Source organism: Macrosteles quadrilineatus, unplaced genomic scaffold, assembly GCF_028750875.1.
Source record: "Macrosteles quadrilineatus isolate MER2022 unplaced genomic scaffold, UCM_ALF_1.0 Scaffold_3__2_contigs__length_128488019, whole genome shotgun sequence".
Taxonomy (NCBI): domain Eukaryota; kingdom Metazoa; phylum Arthropoda; class Insecta; order Hemiptera; family Cicadellidae; genus Macrosteles; species Macrosteles quadrilineatus.
This window is the reverse complement of record NW_026542596.1, coordinates 5,054,735-5,070,540: the sequence shown is the minus strand read 5'-3', so window position 1 is coordinate 5,070,540 and position 15,806 is coordinate 5,054,735. Positions and strand designations below refer to the sequence as shown.

The window sequence follows — 15,806 nt, the reverse complement described above, 5'->3', positions numbered from 1 at the left end:
CCAGGTACATTTATGTAAAGGAAATTAAAGTTCTATCCTTTTTGTCATATGTAACTTTTTTATAAATCCTATTGGTTTTTAGTTATTTGGCTTTGCAAAAATTAAAACGGCCGTTATTTTGAAATTATACAAAGTAGAAACTTGATACTTTGAAAAAATAGTTCCTATTAGTCATCATACACGTACCAAGTTTTAAGTTGGCACCTTAAGTAGTTTCAGAGTTATGGGAAGTTATGTAAAAATACATACAAACTGACATACGTAAATCGAAGCGAGATGGGCATAGTTTAATATTTTTGTTTGGTTAAGACCTAAGGATTATGTCCACGGAGTTTCGGGAGAGAGTTTCGTAGCATTCTATATACTATGTGTGTGTGTCCGTTAGCATGATAATTTGAACAAAAAATGATTTGATTTCGATGGAATTTTGTTCAAACGTGTAAACCTACGTTTATTCGAACGAGTTCGCGAACCAGCGTGATCGGACCATGTTATGAAAAATATATTTAATGGAAAATCAAATGAGGCTAATGGAAATTCGCTTAGTCTGTAGGTTTGCTGTGGCTGGGGTTTTTTAAACTGTATAAGAATAAAGAAATGCACCCTCAAACAATAACAAATAAATACACTTTATTGCTTTGTCTCACGATTATGTATATAGCCTTCAACTTCTGCTTCTTAAGCCAGATTCACTTCTTCGACCTAGCACTTGCCCATCTGTCGATTCGCACTTGTAGATATTTATCATCGCTTTCTTCCACCTCTTCACATTTATCAAATGACGTTTTAGGAAGTGCTGATTTCTTAGCAACAGCCAACGGTTCATCAGTTTTTGTTGGCTTGCTCTTTAGGACTGTGGACTTTAATGGTTTTGAAGTCTTGGTATTGACGACCGGTTCTTTTGTTACTGGTGGTTTTTGTTTCAAGGCATGCGTTGGCTTGCTTTTTATGACACGGGTGGTTCTGGATGAAGTTGCTTTGGAATCATCTTCAGTTTTCACATCTGAACTGTCAGTGTTTATTTGAGTCTTCATGTTTTGAATTAGTGATTCAACATATGCTTGAAGTTTGGCATCTTCTAAAGAACTCCAAAAACCAGATTTCTTCGTTTGAAAATCGCCCATTTCAAACTGTTCTGAAAGCCCATCTGTGTGTTGAACGGACTTTGATTCAGTAGTTGAAAAGTTCGATACTTGCGTACATTTGCTTTTAGTTGCTACATGCGATGTCCGAGAAAGATCAACAGGTAATGAAAAGCTATCATCACCCTGGGAACGATTTTGGTCCAGGGACTGTTCTGATGGTGAATCAAACTGATCATAAATCTTCCTGTAATGTTTTTGTTTTGGCACAATAACTGGACCATCCTTCCGAATTATTCCTGCTACTGAGTTTTTGATTTTTATCGAAGACCTTTTCTCCACAAAACCAGGCCTATGCAAAATTGTTCTGCTTGGCTTTTCCTCTATGTCTATTTCTGTAAAATCTTCGTCATCAAGGTTTAGTCTGCTTCTCATACTGCTAATGATAGTTTCAATATTGGTTTCATCGATTTTTCCTTGCTGCACTACAGCTTGGCTTAACACTTTCTTGATAGTACCAAATACTTGCTGTTGCATACGAGATTCTGTCCGTGAACAATGTGATGTTTTAGGTCGTGGTTTCAGGCTGAAATGCGACGGAATAATCTCGTTTCGGCTGTTTTCATCATAAAGTGAATGTCTCTTGCTGATGACATTGCATTTTTCCTTTTCTATCAGAGTTCTAGGAGATGGTTTAGGTGCCTGTTTTCTCTCACTACCTCTCTCAGCTGTTTTCTGCGATTGTTGATCAGCTGTTCCACATTCCTTCATAGTGGTTGGAATAGTTTGGATCTTCACTTTAGGCGATCGTATTTGACTGAATGAAGTGTTGGTGTACCGCTCACTGATGGTGTTATCTTTGTGGGATTTTGTGGGCGACTTTTTTACTGGAACATTTTGGAAAATCATATTTTAAGGATAAATAAGTTAATATAGGGTGCCTAATTATTTTGTTGATCATTTTTACTTTTTGTTATTTCTAATATTTTGTGTATTTAAAAGTTAATGTACATAATAAATATTTTATCTTCCGATCCCTTTTTGGTTTTAATTTTTTCCCCATATGAACTAGGACTCGTCAGTGTATAACACTTTAAAAATTCATCAAGTAAGTTATTTGAGTCACCTACATATTTATTCTGCGTATTGCTAAACCATTTTTGTCGCTAACTTGGGTATCTTTTAAACGACATTACCTGTTTGTGAAGCTGCCTTGGGTCGCTCTAAAGGTCTCATTGGTCTCGGGATACTGGTACTCTGTCAACACAATAGTTTTGTTAAATTAATTATTTACCAATTATAACATGTTAACATGTTTAGTCAGCAGTTAAGGTTACTAGCAGAATGTAACATCTAAAATTTCTGACAGAAAATTCATATACGTTTATAATGTTAGTTAAAATGTTGGTAAATGATTAAAAGCTAAAAACCGGGTTCTAAAATAAGAAAACACAGATTATATAACCTTATTGTAAGTGTGTGTGTTGTGGTGGGGGAATCATAGCATAGTACCATTGACTTTATATCTCTATAGTACCAACAGTAGGTTATAGCGCTCGTCTTAATCAAAAGGTCGCTAGACCGATCCTGAGAGTCTGTGGCTTTTTGATGCTTTTAAAATAGATCTATAGATGTTATAATAGTGATCATTAGACTTTGATTAAATGCTACTGGCTAATGAAACCGCTGGTCTTAGTCACGGATCGTCACACACCATTCTAAACTCAACCTTTATTCATACTTGGGTTATAATACGCTCCTAGGGGCGTCCCTATGCCAATGATTGATAGGTGATTAACAATAATAGTACACTGATAGTGATATCAATCCAAATAAAAATGATGTTGTTTAAAAGACGAAGCCCAAATGTTTGTATTTCCTCCCGAACAAAGTTTTAAATTATTCTCCCTGCATGAATTTGAATTTGGCTGATTGGGTTTTAGCTAAAATATTTCCATGAACAAATCATACCTATTTATTTCCCTTTTACCCAAACATTATGTTTTAACGAGTACTTGGGTTTGCTGCTACGAGAAAGGTATGACGTTGTTGATAAATATTAATAATACATAATGAGATTATTAAATTTGCCAATTTTTTTTTCTCCATAAGAATAATATTGGAATTTTAAAAGTACAGTTTTGGGGATTTTCTCCGTTTCCTTTAATTGTACAATAATGATTCAACTAAAAAAAAGAAAAAAAAATGGTAATGGTCTTCACATGGCTGTAACGAAAATTGGGCAATTCCAAGTTTTAGGGGTAAGCATGTTGAAAAAATATTTGTTGAAGAAAAAAACATCAATACCTTATAACAACCCGATCCCATGATCTGATCTTGCTGGTTCGCGAACTAATTTAAGTTTATTCATTTTGCTACACCTTCATGCTAAATTCATCAAAACCCAACGAATATTACTAGAGTGGTTGTGGTCACGGACATATAAAACAATTCTAACTAAGTATTAAATTTAAAAATTTAAACGAATAGTGTTTTTGGCCCCTGAGAACATCGAAATGAAAAAAGTAAGTCGTTCCCGGGTCTATAGGTCTTTCCTTGCTGTCTACGGTAATAGCTTCTTCCCTAAATGGAAATGCGCTAAACACGGTATTTGTAGTGTATTGCACAAAATGATGAATGAGGAGGAAAAGAGTGTTCAGCTTAATAAGGTGTCTAGGGTTTTTTTTTGTTTTCCGGATCATTGAGTACAACGTTTCGTACGACCAACCAAAAATAAATATACTAGTTAACCTCCTTTTTGATATTTTGGTTTGTTCTCATGTGTGTATTACTTTTTGCCGCATCAGGTTGTAGGGCGTGGTTCTCCCTACTAATAATTAATACTTTAGATTACTTTTAATTAAAACAAAATGTTTACCCTTATCCGAGTTCTCGGAGCGGGTTGAGGTGTTATACACTCATCTTCTGGCTGCAGTAAAGTGTATTTAGACATTTTCACCTGAAATAACATTAATTTTGAATTGTAACAATAATTATAGACCTATAAGATGATAAAATAACAGATCTATCTAATATTTAAAAGTCATAAAAATAAAAAAAAATAAATGGTGGGTTTGTGGTTTGGACGGGTTTTACTCGTTTTACTCACAATAGGTTTGTATAGTTTCTACAAGAAGCATATTAACGTGATTTATAAAGCAATAATTTAAATCGGAACTATCTAAGCAAACCTTTTAAGTTTAATCCCAGCACAGATTAATATTGTAAGAATAATATATTTTTCTAATTATTCTTTTACTTCTTAAACTTTGTCTATCAAATAAATGTAACTAAATGTTCAAAGGCCTAAGAATATGGAAGATAAAGGAAGCTGAAAAATAGCAGTATTAATTTTTGTATATTTGTAATATGCTTATTTAAAATACGATAACCAAGGGAATCTAAATCATTGTTTTCAAAACTTCATAAATCCTTATTTGCTTGCGTTATTTTCAATATTTTTTTATTTGACTACAATCTTTATAATATTTGGGTTCATTTAGCTTCCACACTTTTTTTATTATTGTATCATTTTTTGTTTTATTGCCTGTGATTTTAGAAGGTATTTTGGGTCTTTTCCAGAAGAGAGTCACCACTATTTGGAATTTATAACTTTACTGACGTTTTTTTTTAATCTACTAAACAGAAATCATCACAACAATCAACAATAACAAAAACCATCGAGTCTTTTTTTAATTTTCAGGGGGCCAATACCAGACGTATCTCCAGATTGCTTCAAAGATATTATTGTCTATTTCTACGACGACTGAACCCGACTTTCAATAGGTACAATGCGTATAGTTATTCATCTATGACTCTCTCAATACCAGGTACTCATTGGAAAACAATTTAATCGTGTGGGGAAAATTTAAATAATGGCAGCCCTTTTCTGAAAAAGACAGGGTATTTATGTGAACAAACTGCCCAAACACCGTTACAATTATGCGTAATCGATGCAGGCTTTGTTGCAAGCAAAATAAATTAAACAGAATTGTAAAATGTGCTATAACTGATTACCATAAGTCTATGTTACCTGCTCGTATATGGTCAAATTGTACAAATAATTTTGAGAGTCTTGCCAATGGGTGACTTTGTGTTAGGTTTGTGTTTAAGCACTCAAATTTTGAATGGAATAATGTTACTATGCAACATAACACATTTTAACAGAAACAAACTTGTGGTTATTAAAGTGTGCACGTTCACTGAGTGACTGCCGACTGCCGAATGTGGTTGGAGGGACTACCGGGGGGCTTGGGGTGTGTGGGGCACCCCCCAATAAAGTAGGAGTGTCCGGGGCTATTCCCCCGGGAAAATTTGGAATTGTGTCATTAGCAAGTAGACATTAAAAAAATTAAAACTGTGACGACTGCATTAATGAATTTTAAAACACTGTAGACTACGGTCATATCCTCCTAAAAGCCGTTTGGTGACTTTCTAAAGCCATTTCTAACGTCTAAAACTGATTGCAAAACCCTCTCGTTTCCCCATTTATTTGTCATGAATAAGTAGACAATTTTAAAACTAACTATGAGATTGCATTCCGTGCTGGAAAGAGTAAATCTCAAAACATATTGTAGGCTACGGACATATCCTCCTAAAAGCTGTTATGACTGACTTTCTAAAGCAATTATTAATGCCTATATCTGTGTCTAACTGTCAAAAAACATCCCATTTCACCAGTTATTTGTCTCTATTAGCAAGTACCGTTAACATTAAAAAATTAAACTATGACGAATTTGCATTCGTGAATTTCAAAACATAAGCCTACTGTAGACTACGAAGCCATATCTCCTAAAATCAGTTTGGTGACTTTATAAAGCTATTTTAACGTCTAGAACTGTGTCCACACAAAATTAAATTTATCTATGTGGAACTTAATACTACTCTTGCCATCGCTTATTTACTACAATAAAAACTACATTTATGTCTGTTTTATAACATTGCGTGTTTTAAGCATGAAATATATGTTAAAATTTATTTTTCCAAGGTCCAAGGGGGGGCTTTAGCCCCTGTAGCCCCCCTCCTGGAACCGCCATTGGGTGTGTGGCAAGTTTTGGCCGATACGTTTCTCGTAGCAAACGAGGTAAAGACTGGCCGTAATTTGACGTCGGTCAAGTTTTTCTCGGAGAACTTGCCTCTGGTGTGTGGCAAGTTTTGTCTGATAAGCTTTTTGTTTCAAACGAAGTGGAAGGCTTGCCGTAAGTTTACGTGTTACCTGGACCATGGATAATGGTAAAGATTTATAATAATAATATTTTGTTCTAGAACGCTAGACTCTAGCATGAGATTGTTTATCACAGCTTCACAGGCCAGACCTAGGGGTTGTGCCATTATCACTTAAATACGATCCATTGGTGATTTGGTGGTATTTGAGCCCGGGATCTTTAGAGACTGATGAAGTCCCACAGTTATACCACCTAATAAAGCCCAGTAGTGCTGGACTCAGGCGAGCTCAATGTTCCCGGACTACTAAAAATCTCCTTCTTTGATCTCGGATGGCTAAAAATCCCTCATCTTCTACTCCTAGTTCTAGAGGGAACTAGCGCGGAACCTTTTAGCACATATTACTTCGGGCTAGGCTTTTTATAACAGGTTACGTACCTTGACGTCCACAATTCCTCTGTTGAACTTCTGTTGACTAGTTTCGACTACGGTACTAAGTAGTCATTTTCGAAACAGAACGTTAAAATATTTCATTCATTGAATGTCATCAAATCTTCTTAAATACATTGAACACAAACACAACACGAACACTGTAGACATTTAACATAGTTGGCCGGCCGGCGCACGTCACTGAACTGGTCGACGACGACTGTTTCTAGACCTGTTATAATTGATTACCAATTCCGGAAAGCTTCAACATGAATAAATAGGCTTTTTATATTCCATTTGTACTTTACTTCTCATTTTCTTCTGAAGGCTAAGTCCGATCGAGATCAACCTTCTTCGCCCCAAGAAAAGCCCAAGCCGAAGCCAGGTCCCTACTCCAACACTCCATAACCCTGACCTATTGGCTAACCACGACCACGGATTTTCTAAATCTAAAATCAATCAATTTAGCTAATTGGACTTGGTATAAAGTGGCTAGACTTATTAAACAGCCGATGTGATTTTAATTTAAAAAAATTTGAATTTAATTTATTAGACAATATTAATGTAGTAGGCCTACACTAGTACAGTAGAGTAATTAGTAGTCAGTCCTACTAATAATATTTCACTAAAAACTCGGCTTTTGTACAGTTATACTTTTTACAAATCCATTTCTTAACACGAATTTGTTAAAGGCACACTTGTATGCTGGTCCGCGTTAATGGAAAATAATCTATACAGGGTGAGTTTTAAATGAGTTCCCCCTCCTTTTTTTTCAACATTTCTTAAGATATCAACTCCGGACTACGTCAGATCACTGTGGAGTAGTAAGTACTTCATTTTGACTGGGTATAAATTTTTGACCACCATCTTGGATCCGCCATATTGGATACAAAGTTTTTTTTTATGTAAAGGTAGCGTTGTGACCCATCATTTCAAACTAGAATGCTACGCTGATTACAATGACTTTATTACTTAATTTTTAAACTTCCGCCATCTTGGATCCGCCATTTTGAAATGTGATGAATTATTTTAAATATGAAGGTGGTGTTGTGACCCATAATTTTGAATTACTGTTTTATGCTGAACTCAATGCCACAATCCTTTTTTCATTTTCACATTTTGTTTTTGAAATATTGACATTTGAAATGAAATAATTGTAATATTTCATCAAGAAAGCTTGATAACAAAAAACTGATTGCGGAAATAAGTTCAGCATAAAAAAGTAATTCAAAATGATGGGTCACAATACCACCTTCATATTTAAAATAATTTATCACATTTTCAAAATGGCGGATCCAAGATGGCAGAAAAAATACATCTGTCATAACCAAGTGAAAATGGACTATGGATGGTGTATACTTATCTTTATCTAGCACTATTTTGAGATTATGGATTAATTAATAAATTATTAATAGATTAATAAATGTCTTAACAGAACTTTGTAAATACACAATGTTAAAATGGGCTAAAAATAAAGTTATAAAAAGTTCTCATAACTTTAGAATGGATCAAGATTTTTAAAAGCAGATTGCAGCATCGTATTCAGACGAAAAATCTAGTTTGAAACGATGGGTCACAACTCACAACCCTACCTTTAAGTTTGAGAAAAACCTGTTCCGATATGGTGGATCCATATCCATATCAAAAACCTATTTAAGTTATTGCACGTTAAATCCTGTGTTTTTAAAGTTATTTTGAAACATTATAAATTGTGTTTGATAGTAAATAAATACTAACTTATTTACCTCTTTTTAAGCTATAATCATAGATAAAACACACTCCTCCATGTTTTATCTATGATGAAGTAATTACTTCTCTACAATGATCTGACGTGGTCCGGAGTTGATATCCTAAGAAATGTAGAAAAAATAGGGGGGGAAACTCATTTAAAACTACATTCAGACTAACTATGACGAGAGACAGTTTCCCGGCCATAGCTGCCAGGATGTACAATGCTCTGCCTGGTAAAATAACAGAACTTGACACAAAAGTGTTCACAAATAAAATCAAACAATTTTTACTGGAGAACCCTTTCTACTCAACTACGGAGTTCTTCAAGTATGCTGGCGCGATGAACTAGCTGTCCACCGCCACCACACAGTTTTAAATGTATATAAATGTGTATAGTTTTTATTTTTGTTTTTCGTTGACGCTATCTATCCAGCCTAGGCTGGTCATCGATGAAGAGGAGGTAATTCAGGTAATTCAGGTAACTCACCCTATATTGTAATAATAATTATTTATTAAATTGTATTGATTTTAAATGTTGTTTGCCTATCTATGGAAAAGTAATTTTATTATAGCTTTTTGATAATCAATGGTCTAAACGTGAATCGATGTTTTAATACTGGGCTTCAAACTACTTATAGTCTACTACCTGTATTAAAACTTTTTATAGCTTCTCTGTTATGGCAACACTGAAAAAAAGAACATATGTTTACTGTTGATGTTCGTGTTCGTGTACGTGTCCTCTCCTCACCTCACCCCAACAACTCGAACTTTTGCACGTAGTCTTTAGATTGTTAATAAATTTGCTGAGATTGGCTCAAGCTCAAACCTACTTAGACAATGGATATAATTAATTCCATTCCAACTCATATGGTAAGTAAATTAAATTATTTTTACCCGTTGCAATAAGTTAGATGTTTGTTGACGCTCGTCTTAGGTTAGGTTGTTCTGTATCGGGTATCTGAGAAGATTTTCAAATTACTGTAAGTACGGTAATACGTTTTTGTGAATAGAACACGATTAGGAATAGGATAGGAACGATAAATCAGTAATAAAATAAATGACAGGAACCAACCTTAAGTTAATCACAGGTTACTCTTTTAGACATTTTGCTCTGCTCAGGCCACTAAGTTAATAGGCCTATTGGGAGTGATATAGGACTTAAGTTTTAACTTACCTCTAGGCTAATACATGGACGCTAAGATGTTCATAATTTTTTATAACCTCTTAAGTTAATTTATGGTTATTTATTGATGGTAGGCCTAGATACTAAAAGGCGAAACTTTGGTAGGCCTAACCCACTCTAACAAATAAAAACAAACTAAGTTAACTTATCAGTAGACAGTGATTATCACACAGGGGCGGCTCCAGAATCTAACTTCAGGGGAGCAAATGGTGGTCTGAGGATTCCACCCGAGGAACATGCTTAGCTTTAAACATGTGTTAGGCTATAGACTCCGTTTTACTAGCAACTGTTACACTTTTTCCTTCAAAGAAATCATGCTTTATCACACTTTGTAACACCGCCAACCTTTTATTTATGTCACTTTTCATGAGATTGTATAGATAGATTTATCCCAATTTGCCAATTAATTTGGCCTACATTTATCAGAAACTCAATGGACTAGAGGTTGTAGACTACTTCAGGGACTGGCCATCTCTTGATCAAGCATTAATGTGATTATCAATTCTGCTAGTAAACATATTTTATGTTACATTATTCAAAATGAAAAGCAAAACGTATAAGTTAAATACAAAGCACAATTTTTCAGTGGGCCAATCAATTACGGTATTTGGTAGCCCCTTGGTATGCTTAGACTATAAAAACATGGTCGATGAGAAGAATAATATTGTTGGTTAGGGCCAATACATAATAACCTCACACAGAGACATTTAGTTGAGCTCAAATACTGTAAAGTATTGTTAATTTTACTTTGATGATTAAAAATATTAATTATTGTACCTTTTTAATGTGTATTTTATCAATTATCCTAGGTGTCCTGTCCGTAACGTCCCGTCCGTAACATGTACCTTGTGTTAATTTATATATTTTCCCTTATTATAAAGATGCCAAAGTTTAAACCTACAGTATTACTTTGTAGATAAAGGTAAAAGTGTATCATTCACATATTTTATCAAATTTAATTTCAGTAGGTTTCACAGGAAATTTAACGTGAAGTTCATGTACTTTATCCTATGTCTCTTTTTCGTCCCGTCCGTAACGGGCCTTTAATAGTTCTTCACAGGTTTAAAAAAATGTAAGTTATGTGGCATACAGGTTACTATCAGTATTTAGTAGACACTACCTATTAGCATACAAGCACAGTTAGAGTTAAAAATATATATATGGTTTCTTTATATTTAATAGTTAATTCTTCAGGATGTCCCGTCCGTAACAATGGAATGGCTGTCGTTGACTATAGAAACATTTCAAGTAATTCTGTAGTTAATAATGTTTTCTATATAAGGAGTTTCGTCATATTATGAAGTTATAGATGGTGGACTTATTACGTAGGCTAGTTCTTATATAGGCATGTCAGGGTGTTAGGTCGTGCTTTATGTGAATTTGTGACTGCATTAAGTGTTTTGAAGTTAGGTTAGATTAGGAAGGTATAGTTTAGGTTATAATGAATCGAGTTGTTAGTTTTTGTCACCTGCAGACTGTTTTTGTAAAATTAAATTCCTGAAAAAAAAACACTTCAAATGACTAAATTAAAAAAATGCAAGCATTTTTAAAATAGTAATTTGAAGTGTTTTTCTTAGGATTATAATTGGCGACAGGTGAAATCTACTCCTCGGGACCGAGGCCAGTCCGGATAACAGATTTTCCGGTTAAGCGGACGTCCCCAAAGACTCATTAAAATGGACCGTTTAAATGCATACTGTATACAGTAGTTGACTTAAATTTAGGAGAGCTTTGTGTTTAGAAGCAAGGTCACTGGTCTCAAATCTTTCCAACGAGAACAGTCGTTTCAGTATCGCCCACTTCCTGCCGATATAGTCCGGTTAAACCGATGTGCTGATAAAAATTGTCTGTTAAAGAGATGTAATTTCTGCTTGTAGTCTGATTTTCTGAGTGTAGTCTGGTTAAATTGATGTCCGGTTAAAAGGTGTCCGGGTAAGAGAGAGTCTACCGTACTTTATAGGATCTAGGCTTAGTATTTTTTCCCAAATGTTATAAAAACAGGTAGGAAGCTATGAAAGACACATCCTAAAAATTGTATAGCCTACATAACAATTTGAGAACACGGTGTTTTAACTTCTGAAGACTGAAACAAAATGTACTTAGCTAATCAGTCCCTAACCTAGGTCTTACCACTCATATTTAGCTAAAGCTATTCCCTATTGGGAATTTGATTTATGAAGAGGTTATTAAGATGGATTAGTTATGATATGTCTAATACCTTAGTTTTGTTTCAGGACTTTGATGGACAGAAAAGAGCAGAACGTCTTTCAAGAATTATCATAACCTTATTTGGTGTAAGTATCAAAAGCCATTATTAGTACTACAGGTGAACCTAAAAAATCTGACTACACGGTACTTGTTAGAAATTTATAATTAAGTTGAATTATAAGGGCTAGCAACTAGTTAAACTACTTTTTATTGTTAGGAATACATGATACAATTGAGAAATATTTACTCTGATATGAATCTTAACTGAAAATTATGAATGTTAAAACTAGGTCTCTGGTCTGGCTGCTTACCATACCATTTTACCATTTTAGCTGAAAATTCTATGTCAAACAATACAATGTTCAATATTATGTCCAAACCAAGGATTATCAACACCTCACTATGCCCCAGTGGTTGTAGTTCACGCTACAAACACACAGGTCACCAATTATTTGCCACACAGGACGGGAATAGAACCCGAGCAAACGAATGTCACTTGCCAAGTGACACGCCCTAGCCTTCTCGGCTATCTGTGCTTGTAGACTGAGGAGTCAAAAACTGGTATTTAAGCTGACACCAACCATTGCGAACACATAGCGCTACAGCAGGTTGTTCAATGCATTACAAGGTAGCAGCACGTTAGTCACGGACTATTTAGATGATATTTTTCATTTTTACCACAATAGTGATCATCAATTGTGTTACTGATGCTTTGCTCCAAAAAAGTATTTTTCCTACAGTCACCCGACAAAGTTGGCTTCCTTGTACTGTTTATAGTACAGAAAGCTGCTAATTGCTGCATATTTATACTTTGCCGTACGGTTTATACTTTGCCGTACGGTTTATACTTTGCCGCACATCAGGATTCCAACGAAACAACACAAAACAGCGTGGTTCCATTATGCCCGTAATCCGTGTACGCTTGGAAATAGGTTGGCAACACTTAAAGATAATTATACTATGAGCAGCTGATTGACTATTATAACTACGATTTAACCTGTCATTTCGTGTTTATAGTTTCGGTATTTCTGAACTTTCTTGACTTTTCTTTTAAACGTTTTTAAAACCTTCCTACGATCTTAATAAACAAGAAAATACCTTTTAAGCATTTTTTTTAGGCGCGGAAACCACTTCAAATTACAAAACATACGGAACTATATTCTCAAAACGCGGAGCACACTTCTTGCCGAGGAAAAATAGCGGAGTGATATGGACCGCGGGTACTACTTTCTCTAGGGCAGCATTTGTGTTGCCAGCTGAACCTAAAAACGTGTTGCATAGTGTTTGAAAGACTAATTATTTATATGCTTTATAGTGACTGTAGGAAAAATATAATGTGTAACACGAGTGAAAAAGGCCTTTGCTGCACTCGAGATCATTCCACACTCGCCTGCGGCTCGTGCGTAAACATTGCTCTCGTGTGCAGCAAAGTGCCACTTTCACCACTAGTTACACAAATAACTATTTCCTAAAATGGTCGTATTATAATAACATCAAACTAAATCAAGGTTAAATTCAATATTCAAAACTGTCTTTTGATTTTATGAGATTTTGGTTTCAAACAATGCTATCAGAACATAAAAATTGATAAGAAAACTTGGAAATTTACAAGAAAAACAACGTTTTATTTAATGTTTACTACAAATACCCGGACTTTTCTTTGTCATATATTTGTTATTGTCTTACTATTCCAAATTAGCCTAATTTATAAAATAGTGACAACAATACAGTAGTTACAATTCATCAGGAATGGAATTAAAACTCAAACAAAACAGTCTTACGAAATACGAATTATTGGCCTAGCACTGAAAGGGTATAAGTTAAATAGACTTTGTATATTGTCTATAAAGATTTGACAAAAGTTGGAATAAAAGATATAAAGTTAGAATTCTCAGACAGGTTTTATAAATTCCGCAGAGGAGAATAGTTTTCTCAAATTATGTATAATCTGACTAATGTTTATGATGCTGTAAAAAAGCCTATTTAACTGTCGGGTTGGCTGTATTGACACATAGGCCTAAGTAAAAAGTAAGAACGTGTAAATTCAACATGAACCATTTAGACCAATATGTTAAGAATACCATTTAACACGTTCACTGCTGACGACTCCGATCTGAGTCATGCCTTACTGGCACAGCGTGTGCGCGACTCTGTTCGGAGTCGTAGTGCAGTGCTACACAAGTTGTTCTACTGTGACCTCCGCATTTATCGGGGATCAACTAAACTAAACTATGTCAGCATATTGTGCTAGTCCTATACTTTAATTTGCTGTAAGTTGGGTTTAGGTTGGTATTAAAATTTCCCGTATAATCCCGCCTGGCAACGCTTTTTGTCCCGTTTTCGGTGATTTTCTCTCTCATTCTTGCCTTGGTATTAACGAATTGGTCTAATTATCTGGATGGTACTGCGGATAGTCGTAGTACTCACTAGTGCAGACGTTAATCCGCACCAGGGAGTATCGCATCCACAGTGCATCTGATCTCTATAAATATCCACAATTCGTGACCTCCTAGTAGCTTTATTACAGGACGACGCCAACATCCCAGTCTCCTGTAATTAATTTTACTTCTAAAACCATTTAAAAAACCATTCTAAAACCATGATGTAATCTTATACTGTTTTTACAGGCAGTTGGTCTGGTCTGGGGTTACATTATTCAGCAGTTTTCGCAGACTGTGTACATCGTAGGAGCAGGCTTCGCTCTAGCCGCCATTGTAAGTAATAGGTTAAATAAATTAAAAAAGACCATATCAAAAGGATTCAACATAACAATCGGTCCTGTCACTTGGTCTGGAACTGTTAAATGTGTTTGAGTACTTGCAGACATGATAGAAGGGGATGCAACATGATGGGCAGCGCAAGCAAAGAAGGTTTTTTTGACCTTGCTTGCCCTTGTCATGAGGCAATATTCTGTATCTTACTTAACAATTTAAACCTTCTAAGGTGTTTCATTGTTGTTTTGTGTCTTGTTAGAAGGTAGGCTAATACAATGCAGTTCCATTCAAACTCAAGCAAACTTCGCTGTGTCAGTTACATAGCACTGAAGTTATCTTGCATCTTCTTGTGTTGGGCCCTTTTTATGTGGTGTGCGCAATATCTATTTTTGTGTCTAGTATCACAATCTCTAACAACTTTTGATCATTGATTTTTTAGGCAGACACTTAAGTAACCATTTATAACACAAACATGCCACATCTTATTGATATAATGTAAAAAATATTTAATTAGCTTAAAGCCTTATTTAATGTTTAGGTTACAATTCCTCCATGGCCGATGTACCGCAGGAAACCTCTGCAGTGGCAGAAACCCAGGACTGAGGGCGAGGGAGAATCACATCAGAAAACAAAAAAGAAAAAGTAACTTTCTCCAACTTTGTCAAAACGATTTTTTGTTTGTTTTGGGGTTGTATTTTCTTATTTCTGACTTGATGAAAGGTAATCCTTTTTAACACAAAACATATTCTGCTATTGTCATATTTATGAATGTTAAACATTATTTCATGATTATTTAATAATGATTACAATATCTTTTATTGCGTTCTCCAGTGTCCGCACTTCACTTTGGGTTTGGTTACTTAGGATTACTTCATAACTGTCGTGGATTAAATTAATAATTTTCTCTACTTTTCAAAAGACTTATATTATCCTAGGTACTTTGTGTGATAATGGTACACTTGTTATTGAAATGTATAAAATGGTCATTGCACTTATAACGTTTTAAGTTATTAAGTACATTATTATGCTCTGTTGTTTTACTTCAGTATTAAACTCAAATTTGTAAAAAGTCTTTTGGTTTTTCTTAAGTAGCCAATTTGTTAAAATAATATGAAAAATACCATCAAATATCCTTAACCCTGGTGTAGGCTTACAGCCCTAACTCTGTTGTGCAGCTTTTTGAAAGAGGGGATTGAGCTCCCGAAGCTTATAATCCAGAGTTAGGTTGTTCATTGCACATCTATATAGTTGGTGTCCTTAGATACCATCTATGGCCAGGCGCCTGGTAAGTGCCTG

General features: G+C 34.9%; 2 protein-coding genes across 3 annotated transcripts; one reads left to right on the top strand and one right to left on the bottom strand.

Moving 5' to 3' along the window:
* Positions 1–608: 608 nt before the first annotated feature.
* On the bottom strand, positions 609–5,204 carry LOC128990624 (uncharacterized). 2 transcript variants are annotated; one of them, XM_054413097.1, is made up of 4 exons: positions 5,116–5,204; positions 3,961–4,041; positions 2,279–2,339; positions 609–1,969 (listed from the first exon to the last, which is right to left on the bottom strand). In XM_054413097.1, exons 2-4 carry the CDS (start codon positions 4,033–4,035, stop codon positions 690–692), a joined length of 1,416 nt encoding a protein of 471 aa, XP_054269072.1. In that variant the 5' UTR covers positions 4,036–4,041; positions 5,116–5,204; the 3' UTR covers positions 609–689. The 2 variants fall into 2 exon arrangements, with proteins under 2 accessions (XP_054269072.1, XP_054269070.1); XM_054413095.1 differs by having other exon boundaries at positions 5,100–5,183.
* Positions 5,205–9,138: 3,934 nt separating this feature from the next.
* On the top strand, positions 9,139–15,598 carry LOC128990322 (signal peptidase complex subunit 1-like). The gene is made up of 4 exons (XM_054412655.1): positions 9,139–9,275; positions 11,823–11,882; positions 14,424–14,510; positions 15,049–15,598. Exons 1-4 carry the CDS (start codon positions 9,243–9,245, stop codon positions 15,154–15,156), a joined length of 288 nt encoding a protein of 95 aa, XP_054268630.1. The 5' UTR covers positions 9,139–9,242; the 3' UTR covers positions 15,157–15,598.
* Positions 15,599–15,806: the final 208 nt, after the last annotated feature.

Excerpts from the sequence above, each read along its gene's own strand:
- LOC128990624 (XM_054413095.1), bottom strand. Across the intron at positions 2,340-3,960 it reads CTCCGAGAACTCGGATAAGG|AGTACCAGTATCCCGAGACC; the intron begins GTAAACATTTTG and ends TTGTGTTGACAG. Across the intron at positions 1,970-2,278 it reads CAAGGCAGCTTCACAAACAG|TAAAAAAGTCGCCCACAAAA; the intron begins GTAATGTCGTTT and ends AAAATGTTCCAG.
- LOC128990322 (XM_054412655.1), top strand. The coding sequence starts at position 9,243 with ATGGATATAATTAATTCCATTCCAACTCATATG. Across the intron at positions 9,276-11,822 it reads ATTCCATTCCAACTCATATG|GACTTTGATGGACAGAAAAG; the intron begins GTAAGTAAATTA and ends GTTTTGTTTCAG. Across the intron at positions 14,511-15,048 it reads GCTTCGCTCTAGCCGCCATT|GTTACAATTCCTCCATGGCC; the intron begins GTAAGTAATAGG and ends TTTAATGTTTAG.